This window comes from Diplotaxodon limnothrissa, linkage group LG14, assembly GCF_057381915.1.
Source record: "Diplotaxodon limnothrissa isolate DT_005_m linkage group LG14, D_limnothrissa_male_GT1.1, whole genome shotgun sequence".
Taxonomy (NCBI): Eukaryota; Metazoa; Chordata; class Actinopteri; order Cichliformes; family Cichlidae; genus Diplotaxodon; species Diplotaxodon limnothrissa.
In genome coordinates this window covers 19025279-19036475 of record NC_140609.1, presented here as the reverse complement: position 1 = coordinate 19036475, position 11197 = coordinate 19025279, and the positions used below count along the sequence as shown (strand labels likewise).

General features: G+C 39.5%; 1 protein-coding gene across 1 annotated transcript; it reads right to left on the bottom strand.

Moving 5' to 3' along the window:
- Positions 1–6323: 6323 nt before the first annotated feature.
- LOC146618718 (uncharacterized) lies at positions 6324–10679 on the bottom strand. Its single transcript, XM_085370604.1, has 10 exons — positions 10607–10679; positions 8042–8368; positions 7763–7867; positions 7641–7691; positions 7173–7271; positions 6865–7056; positions 6729–6776; positions 6578–6640; positions 6461–6490; positions 6324–6382 (listed from the first exon to the last, which is right to left on the bottom strand). Exons 1-10 carry the CDS (start codon positions 10677–10679, stop codon positions 6324–6326), a joined length of 1047 nt encoding a protein of 348 aa, XP_085226730.1.
- Positions 10680–11197: the final 518 nt, after the last annotated feature.

Here is an 11197-nt window from a genome sequence, read left to right as displayed (position 1 = left end):
AATGGTATTTCAGGAAATGGATTTTTTTTTTTTTTTTTTTTTACCTGCAATTGTATTTTGATTTTTTGTAAATAAATTTCTGAATGATTTGGGAGTTCAGGCTCTTCATTTCACTGGTGGTGCCATAAATGGCCAGAACAGAAGCCTAAATTGTTTTGTTTTTTTACTGATTATGGGATTTTACTGAGCCATGTAATGAAAGTAACTTTTCTTTCTACAGATCATATTTTACATGTGAGGGCCGTGATGCCGACAACAGGTTTAGTTTGTTAACCCCAAACACAGGAAGCGTTTCTGCTCCAGAAACAGAGCAAACTTTAACAGTTACTCCGGCAAATAAATCAAATATCACATTTAAATTTAAATGTGGGTTTAAAATCAAAACTATGCTCTCTGTTGACTGTTTGCCTAACTGCAACACAAGTGTACAAACTCAGTAAAAACCAAGCAGAGTATTACTAAAGGAGGGAAGCATTTGTACATAAAAAAGAAACGTTAAGTGCAGATCCATATATGTCTCAACTGATGTTTTAACAAAACCTTTTTAGTACAAATAGCACACAGATTACTGCTGCTGGATCCTAAGAGTCACAGCAACAACAGACTGTAATGTCTGCTGAGGTCTCAGCAACAAGAACTAAACAGCCCTGACTCATGTCTGCACTTTAAGACAAAAACACAGTCTGCAGGTTAGAAATGAATCACAAATCAAACAATTTGGCCCAAGTTCAGACCAAGAAGACACCTTTTGGTACACGACTGTTCATGTTGCACAGCAGCGATCAGAGCTCTGTTGTTGTAAAGGAACCACTTGTGATATTGTAAAAGGCACCGTATGTATATGATGTACTGACTTTATTAAACAGATCAGAGGACAAATCATGGCTTGGCAAACAGTTTTTCATCAAAGATGCTGTGGACAGCACCCTGCAGCACGTCTGTCCTCTGACTTATACTTGCTCTGACTCTGGAGGAGCTGATCAGCACTAACTCATCAGGAAGCTGTATGGATATCCATGGTACTTGGCTCTGAAGATCGACAGCAACCAACTGAAGAACAGCATAACTAGACCGATACCTGCAACACACATAACTTTTTTTTTTTTCTGGAGACATAAATGGTGTTTATTGTGTTTTGTTTTTATAAGGGACAGACATGACTGGGGGATAGGACAGGGAGAAAGAATGAAAGAAAGAGGGAGAGAGAAAACCAAAGGGGAGAAGAGACGGTGAGAAGGGGGAGAAGAAAGAAAAAAACAAACAAACAAAAAAACAAAACACCTGGGTCACCTGTATGGAGAAAAAAAACAGAAGAGAAAGCAAACAACAAAGAGCAACATAATAAAAAAAAAAAACCAGCACCATCACAATAAACTAGCTAGCAGTAGATATCAGTAGATACTAAATAATAAACGATATTGTGCATCACGCAAGATAGACAGCGCACAATGTGCTTTGAGGCAGCAGCCAAGAAAGCTGTAGTCCGCGTCTGTGAATACCCATGTGTGCACCTGTGTGCATACCTGTGTGGATCAGCATGCTTGCATTCCAAAGGTTTCTCCATGTAACGATCTGCTAGGGAGTGTGGGGGGGGCCACAGCCCCGTCCTCCAGGGTATGAAGCAGGTATGGAGGAGATCAAAACTCCAGACATCCAGAGGCCCCCAGAACACAAGAGACCAAGGAAGACCAACAGAGGGGCAGCCGCGCCACTGTCCCAGTAAGAGCTGAGGAGAGTCCCAGATGAGGGCTCACTCAGCAGCCGCGGAGCAGAAGCCAGGGGGAGTTGCAGTGACGCACCCGTGAGCTCCGCCGGCAGCCAGCTGTGCCTGAGTGACCGAGCCCCAGGCCGAGAGGCCGGGGGCAACCCACCTCCGAAGTGGCCCGAGCGAGCCCCAGGCTCCAGGCCCCGATAAGCGGCCGCCAAGGAGTGAGCCGGTGTGTACCTGGACGCCCACCCCCAGACACAAAGAACCACCAACGCACCGACACCTGAGGGAGTCCGCCACTGGCAGGGAAAGTGGTGGTGGGTGGAGATAGGCCTCCAAACCTTGGAGGGCCTGAGATGTCCCCAGAGAGGTGGCGTCTGATACCCAACCTGACATATAGACACAGACATACAGGCACACACAGATACAAACATCCATTCCCACCCTCATGCTCTCATATGCACTTACTCCACACTCAACCAACGTGGAGACAGACATAAAGAGACGCTGTACACACGATCACACTCCCCAAGCGTACTCTACGAACCGGGTCTAGGTACCCTTGCCCCTGGAGGGGGGAACTGCACCCAGACCCAGGTGGTGTTACCCTTTTCCCTGCGGTGGGGAGAGGCAGACCGCCCCGACTCCGCAGCAGCAGGGAGGCCCCACACTCTAGACCGCAGTCGGACGGCCAACTCCTCCTAGCCCCCCCGCTCCAGCAGGCCGCAGAGAACGGGGGTGAGAGAAGCCTAAATTGTTGAGGCATGTCAGTGTCATTGACTTATTGCATTACTTATATGCACCCAATGCTTATATAATAATAATAATAATAATAATAATAATAATAATAATAATAATAAAACTGCTTAATTCACCAAAGATTGTAAGGTTTCTTACATAAAAAGTTATTATTTATGTTTTGAGATTAGCGTCCAGTGACTGCATTCTCTCTTTGATCCTGGAGTAAATGTTGGGAATTAAGATGACTTACTTTAGTACTATTACTGTTTTTAAATGTCATTGAGATCTAATATATTAAAATTTCCTACAGACATTTTATTACTGTTGTTTGTCATAAAATCCAGTATTAGATGTCCAGTAATGGACATCTCTTCATAGGCTGCAAATACTAAAACAGTGCACACTGAATAGTCAAAACAGTTCAGGTACTTAATTTCCATCAGTGTCGCTGGCTGATTGAGTGACACCAGAAACACTTCATTGTAAATGAGCTGCAGAAAGATGGCGCTGATGTCCCTGTAAACTTCATCATGGGACCCTTTTTTTTTCTTTTAAAAGCTGCCTCTAGCAGAATGTTGAACGTTGATGTCAATATATCACATATTATATGACAGTCTAAATCCAATAAATAGATTTTAAAGTGTTTACATGTGCAACTTATGTCTTTTTTTTTTGTCTTATAAGAGTTTTCATTACATTTACTTCTGTAGATGGAAACACCACTGACGGGGTGCACAAAAATGATTTTAACATAAATATAAATACATTGCATAATCATTGTTAAATTTAGCATTTCAGTTAAAGAGGATAATTAAAGACAAGTCTTACAAAGATGAGGAGGTAATGCAAATGTTAATACTTGCATTTCCATCTTCCTCCAGTGATATCTTGATCCAAAAGACAGTGTATTCTATTGACACTACATAAGAAACATTTAGAGTAGCTAGGACTACTTGGCACTCTGTAACTCTATTTTGGTGTTTTCTGAGCTTACTGGATGATCATGCATGAGCATGAGGTACACCTTGGCCCAGTGAGCTGGTATATCACAGCTCCACCTTTCCTGTAGACTCCCTTCATCTCTCTTTCTGATTGTAACACCAACACTAAAACTCAAAACAAAATTAACACTCATGTTTGAAGGATGCCTGTCCAGCTCTTCTTTATAAAATGCTTACAATTTCATTTATCAGCCACTGCAAATGCAGGTACCGATATATTAGCAGATCATCGGTTGGGCTCTAGTTCTGAGGTAACTGAAGCAGCTGTAGTGAAGAACAGAATGTGATTTGTTCTGCTGCATGTTTGCTCAGTAAGCTCTCTTCTGCGGGGGTTTTTCCTGGTTTTGAGCTAAGGCTTGTACTTGGTTTGTAGAAAATTGCTGTTAGGTGTGAGAGGGAATTCCCTTTTGACTTCATTGCGAGGTCTTGATAGTGTAATGTTAAAAGTGGTTTGAAGGGTTGCCTTGGAGACACATTCAAGGATGCAACAGTTTTTTGCCATTTATATTTTACCAGTTTTGTGGTTTTAAATGCATAAGTACCCAACTTAAGTAGCACCTGAAAACTAAGCGTGAGGGTCAGTTAGATTAGGGTTAGGCAGAGGAACAGGGCTGTGCTGTGGGGAGTTGTTGTTGTATGGGTTATTGAGCTCTGGCTGTTTTGGGCCTGTTTTGTTTTTTGTCATTTTGGGGTTAGTGCTTTTGTTTGCTGGTTATGGCTGCTATTGTTGCATCTGCATCTAGTGAAATTAGGTTAACTTTTGAGCAGTAGAAGGAACTACTGTTGTTGTGGTTGGAAATAAAATTCAACTTGAGATGAGAACGTTAAGTAAGAGCAACACAGATGCTGATGGTCACGTCTCTGTTTCTCCTGGGCCTTTACTTTCTTCTGATTAAGGAGAAATCTTCATCCCAGTTTTGTCATCAGAATCCTTATATGTGAAGCATGAAACAAAAATTAAAGATTGGTTCAGGTGGTTGCACCCACTAAAGTGCTGAGGATGTCCGTTGATCAATCATGGCTCTGTAAGAGTTGCAGCTATATTTAGAAGTATTTTTGACCTCACTTAATTTTAGAACCTCTCATATGTGTCAGGTGTCCGCAAAACCAAACTGGAACATTAAATCATAAGTTACAGAAAGTGCTGAGACCATTTCACAAACTAAGTTCTGCCGTGTTGGGTTGCAAAAACCTTTTTCACACCAAGGCAGATCTGTGAAACTGAGAGCAAGTGTGATCACCCATTCGATCTGTGCTGTTGGTACAAACTATGTGAAATGTATTACCTGCTGGTTTTGTGATCTGGCTTTACTTAATAACATTGTGTTGGGTCATGTAAGGACGCTGCCACTGAATATCCATTACCCCCCAACTAAGAAAGTGCTTACGTGCTTCCTGGGTTTGGAAGAGAAATTCTCTCATGGGCTTTGTAAAAATGTTTTGTCTATGGTTTCTCTAACAGAAATAAAGAAGGTGTGATCAGCTGCCATTCGGTTTTTTCGGCATTCCCCTCTTCTTTTAAGCAGCAGCTAGCTTCATCACATCAACTGTTTTGCGTTGCTCAGATTGTGATGTGTTGGCTTTTGTTTTTGCCATCAAGTCACGTGGATGATGCTTTGCCAAGACCAACTTGCTCATGAATTCATACGCATGGTTTTCTACAATGCTTTTCTTGCTCTCTTGTTTTTGCTCCTGCTCCTCTTAAAGCATTTCTCTATCTGCCGGCATATGAGTGTGGTACGCAGCCTTAATACTGCATATGGCTGCAAACTGAAGTATGTATCTGGGAATAATAATTTACATTTGAAATCAAATGTTTTAGGTTACTGTTGTTTTGATTTGGTGCCATAAGAATAAAATTGAATTGAGCTCGTATATTAACCAGGTGTCAACTATATTAATTCGTTTTTCAACTTAGATGAGTTGTGGCTGTAGGTGTTGTTGTTCAGCTGTGTTACGCTGTATATTATAGCTCTGTTACCTATGGAAATAAGAGTGGGATTTATTCAGTACTAAAGCATGTCATGTTAATGGCATGCTATTTGACATATGACGTTCTAAAGTGTCTTTGCACTGAGCCTGTAAGTTTAACAGGCTGACATCATGGAAAAATGTGGTCCTGGTGACAAAAACTAGCACAAACCTAGTTTTCAGTTTGTGATTGTAATAGCACCGTAACCAGATAAGAGACCTACATCAAACTTCACAAGTGTGCTGTTAAAATTGAAACAAAGGGCATGTCCGGTCACTTGGATGAGAGACATAGAGTAGTACTGTTTCTACTGCTGCGTAATGCTACGTCCTGATGAACAGAATCGGTTTTTGGGAAGATTTAGAGGATCAGGCATTTGGTTGGCACTCAGCAGTAACATTTGTGTGATTGTGTGTGTGTTTGCAAAGAACACTACGATCTGCCACTCTTTTATTTAGTTAGCAATAGTTTTCACAATGATGCAGCAATCCTTGGTGACATAATGAAAAGTTGGGATTCAGATGCAATCTCATTGTTACTATGACAGAAGGTACAAGCGCTGACAGTGAAAGCACCGTAGAACTGCTTTAACATGCAGTGATAAAAGTCAAACCAAATTTAGTACATACAGGTTCTTTTATTAAGTTTAAGTAACACACATCTCTGAATGTGTGTACATTTAGATTGCAAATATATTATATGTGAAGATCCATAAATGATGAACTTTAGTAAAAGAGCATACAAACATCAACAGTTCAGAAACAAGAATAGTACAGGGAGTGAAGTAAGTGCAGTGATACTACAAACAAATACAATAAGACACGAATCACTTCAAAGAAATAAAATAAACAAATCAGTAATCCTCACTGTGGAAGGAGTTTAAATCTCTGTCCTTCATTCTCTACAGCCGGTTGAGCTGGTCTGAGCTTGTGTTGTAAATCGGGTTATTGTATTCACAATCTAAAAAGGAAGAAACAGCAGTTCAGTGTACAGTATTATTTGATTAGTAACATGCCCACAGATGAAGTCAACACTCACTGTCTTTGTTTTTCTTCCTCTCGCGGCCAACTGGAAAAGAAATGTGAGTTAATAAAGGAATCTGTGTTTTGTGTTTATTGTCAGACATTCTCCTCATTTATCATCAACTCAAACTACCTCTCTTTTGATTCACCGCCTGCTTTGATGTGGCGTGTTGCTTGCGGAGATCGCGTTGGTTAACTGTGAAATAAAACGGATGAATCAAAATCGGACAGAACTGAACTCATAATAATGAAATAATTTAAATGTAAATATAATTAAAGATTACCGTAATAATGCCGGCTGAGACTTGCTTGCCGTAACCTGCTGAAAAGCTCTAATGGGGTAAGAGAAGACAGTTACTTCACACTGTTATTTAGAAGTCACCAGTAATGCCGTAAGTAAAGTGACTTTTTTCCAAGCACCTAAATGAAATCTCTGTCTGGTTCTCTGACTTTCCACCCTTTCAAAGTGAAACTGATCCACGTTTGGATAAATCCCACCGCTGCTGTGACCGGGCTGTTGAGGCTGAATGCTGTCCAGATACTGCACAGCTCCACGTGAGTCATAGTGATTTCTGGGGGGTTCTGCACTTGCTGGGCGCAGGTTATCATTTTCTGTTGTTCAAAAAAAGATTTGTTTAAAACGTACTCATCATTATTTCTCAGGTGGAAGACAGTTACTTGATTGTATTTTAGCAAGTAAGGAGGGAAGAAAAGATGAGTAAACTCACCGTAGACGAGATTATTACCGTAGGCTCCTGCTGCCTGTTGTACACGCACATGTACACCCACTGGTACATTGATTGTTGGCATAGGTGGAGCACTGGGATCTGCAGTGGCACATTTGTCAGAGCAAATTAAGGGTCTATTCAGAGATTTTTGGGAAGACAGCTATTCCATGTCTTGGCAAATTTTTACAAATTTTGTCTGCTAAATATGAAGCCAGCAGGTAGTTACTGCAGGTTAGCATGTTAAACACTGAGCTGCATGTAGGAAACAACAAACCGGCCTGCGTCTGTTACCTTTTTCCAGTGAAACAGCAATGATATTTTAGTATATATATTATATATACATATCTTTGTAATCCCAGTTTAAATTCCCTTTTAGTTTTTTAGTGTTCGTAAAATATGGTAACAAGTGAAAAAAATTACAAACAAAGGATGTAACACAGATATGAATATATGGCATAGACTCTGTACCTGCAATGGTGGGAATCTCGGCACTGTCCTGTGTTTTGTTTTTACTGCAAACTGAAACAGAAGCAAACTGTATTACTAAACCACCCAGTTTCAGCTTTGTGTCTGACATGTCAGGTTCTCACCTATGCATTTCCAGTAGATGTAGAAGCTGACAACAACCATCAGAAGGAGTGCAGCCACACCAATACAGATGTAAATGACTGGCCACATGTCGGCGGTACTTGCACCTGCATGAAAACTTGTGGTTTTACAAAATATGTGTCACAGGAAACAGTCGCTTAATCATTTGTCCCTTCTCGTGTAATGGGTCTTGAGGTTTGTGACCCTGGAAAGGAAGAAACTCTACAGGCTGCTGTTTAGTATTGAATATTTAACATAGCTTAAAATAAAACTCCACTTACGACTTTCCATGACTTGAACACACTGCCGTCGACAGCGGTAACACCCTAGGTCAGATTTTTCAAGCTCATCAATTCTAATAGAGTAGTTCCCGTCGATTTGCTCGTTTGAAAAGACTTTGACTCGGCCATTTCTGGGGTCCAGGAACTTAACATGCCCTTGAGATGAAAGCTGCACCATCTCTGCCTGCCTTGTGGCAGCGTGGCTCCATGTCACCCAATTGGAGCTGTTTGGTCGAAGGTTACATGGTAGGAGCACAGACGAGCCAAGTGAAACGGTCTTACTGATCTTCTCACAGAAGTTAACTGAATCCTCACAAGATTTTTCATCTTCAAGGAAAAAATGAAATATAATCAAGTTTAGTTATTTCATATTCAAATGACCAAAAAGTCATCACAATAAATACAACTATATTATACAACCCTTACACATTGATTAAAACTGGCCTGTGGTACTACGTTAGTGTAAAAATTTATGATCTATAGTAAAAATGTTAAAATGATTTAAGCAATTTTAAATGTTTCAACAGAGTAACCATATCTTATGCCAATGTACAGTTACACCAAAAGTAGTTAAAAACTGAAGCGGCAAAGGATCTGTTGCTACAAAAACCACAAAGCGTGAAACAAAGTAACATCAAATCAATTATCATCATAATTTTGTGTGCTTGCTGTCTTCTCTGAAAGACAGTTATTTGAAAAAAGCTTATATAGGGAATGAGAACAGACATTTTTTAATAGGTCTTACCACAGCAAAATAAAAATTTCAGTTAAAAGCGAACAATGTTTACGATGACGATAAGATTAGCTGAAGAGAGCTGACGACAAAAAAAAAATCTAAAAGCTTATAAATATTAAAGAAGATAATATTATATTATAAATATTGTAGAATATTATAGAAGATATGTTATACTTGTACAACAATAAACAAACACATAAAAATAATATAGTGCATGAAGGGGAGGTTTTTCTTATCTGATGGGTCATATGTTATATATTGGATAAAGATACTAGAAATGAAAAAAACCGAGTATCAAAATAGGGTAGAAAGGTGATGTAAGTGACTTTGAATGTGACATTGTTGTTGGTGTCAGAGGAGCTGTTCTGAGTATTTCAGAACAAAATGCTGATATATTGTGATTTTTCCACACAACCATTTCCTGTGGGCCACACCCCACTGTGGGACACTTTGTCAGCTAAGAATGGGAAACTGAGGCCAAAAGTCACACAGGGTCACCAAAATTGGCCGAAAGCAATTTGGAAAAACGTTTCATAAATCTTGATATCAGCCACAACATTTGGGTGCTAGGGTCAGAATATGGCATAAATGCCTACCTGAGTATTGTTGCTGACCATGTCCACAGTGTGCCTTTATGACCACTATGTACCATCATTTGATGGCTACTTCCAACAGAATCACTGTAGTCAAGTAGTCACCGGATCTTATTCTAGAGCATTTTTGGGATATGGTCGAACAGGAGATTCACATCATGGATGTGATGAATCTGCAGCAACTGTGTGATGCTATCATATCAATATGGATTGAAATATCTGGGAAACTCTTACAGCAACGAGTTGAATCTGTGACACAAAATCATTACAGCGGCTCTGAAGGCAAATCCCGGATTCAACGCAATATAAAAATAATATATCTAAAGAGGTGACCGGTGAGTGAATATGCATTTCTCTGGATTAGACACCAAAACGTGAAAGTATACAGTATTGATTTGAAAAGTGAGACATTAGGTGAGAAAATATTCTATCAAAAGGTAGCTCTCACACCATGGATCATGATCCTGCTGAGAGAATAATTATTCTGTCTTTTAAGCAGTTTATCAGTCTTTTTATTTATCTGATTATTTTTCAATTTCCCTCTGCCTACTTCAGAGCTCACACCTCCATCAATTAGTACAGATTCATTTAGATCACTGTCACCAAAAACGAGGCATAGATGGTTCCCCTCTGTGCTCTTTTGTGCAGCCTGGCTGGAGTTCATCATACAAACATTTTAATCACTGCACGCCTGTAGGCTGAATTCACACCTTCACTCTTCCTAAATAAAGCGCATATAACACGCTTTGAGTGCTCCAAGAGAGTAGCAAAGTGCTACATAAGAATGAGTCCATTTACCATTTAAATCACTTGATTATTATATTTAATTAGAAACATCTTATTCTTACTTACTCTCATTGTGTACATTCATGTCACACAAGTTTAGACTTTTTTGAAAGTATACTGACTGTGAAGACCAGATTAAGATGAAGATAAAAACCAAATGAAGACCACAAAAAAGTGCATGAAGACTGACAGTGCTTCACTTTTTCACTGAACTTGTGTGATCTGTATATGGCATTCAACTAACCTTTCTCGCATCATTTACAGTTTATGTTTCCTTAATATTGACAAAATTATTTTATTAGAAAATATATTCAGTGATATGCCTTTTTCTATCAATATGAGTAAAATCGGAATGTTACAAAATCACTGTCTAAATACATGAAATTTTTCATTAACTTTTCATTAGCCGACTTCTATCTATCTATAGATATATATATTTTTAAAACTTACCATTTGAACACACACACGTGAGGCACAAGGTAAAAAGGAGCGGCCACCTGGCAGCGTGCATCTTCCTCAGCATCTCGTACAATGTGAGCAGCACGATGCTATATTAATCTATTCATTATCACAGAAAGAAACCACAAGACCACGAGTTTCAGTTGTTTAAAGCAATGGTTTGCCATATTTACCTTTATATGGGAGTTATATGTTTAGCACAAAAATCAGTGATCTTAACTGAATGCTAGTAATGCTACATTTTTAACTGAAATGTGTAGATAATTACACTTCAAAGAGTGATATTGTATTTCTGACTGAAAGCAGAAAGCACCTGCTGCGACATTCTGCTTTAGACCACTTCCTGTGGAAGCTTGCTGATATTTCCTGGGCAAGAGGCCCCCTTATGAAAGCCACGCATGAATACATAAAGTGATCATTAGCTACTGTAATCAAAAGACAAGTAGTACATTTTACCCACATCAGTCACAATGGCTGTGTTGCTAGGCAAACTGCTGAAGTTTATTGTGGGTGTTGTAGCAAGTTGTTTAATAAAAATCAAAAGGCTTCAATACTTCAATACTATCCAGATTTCACCCATTT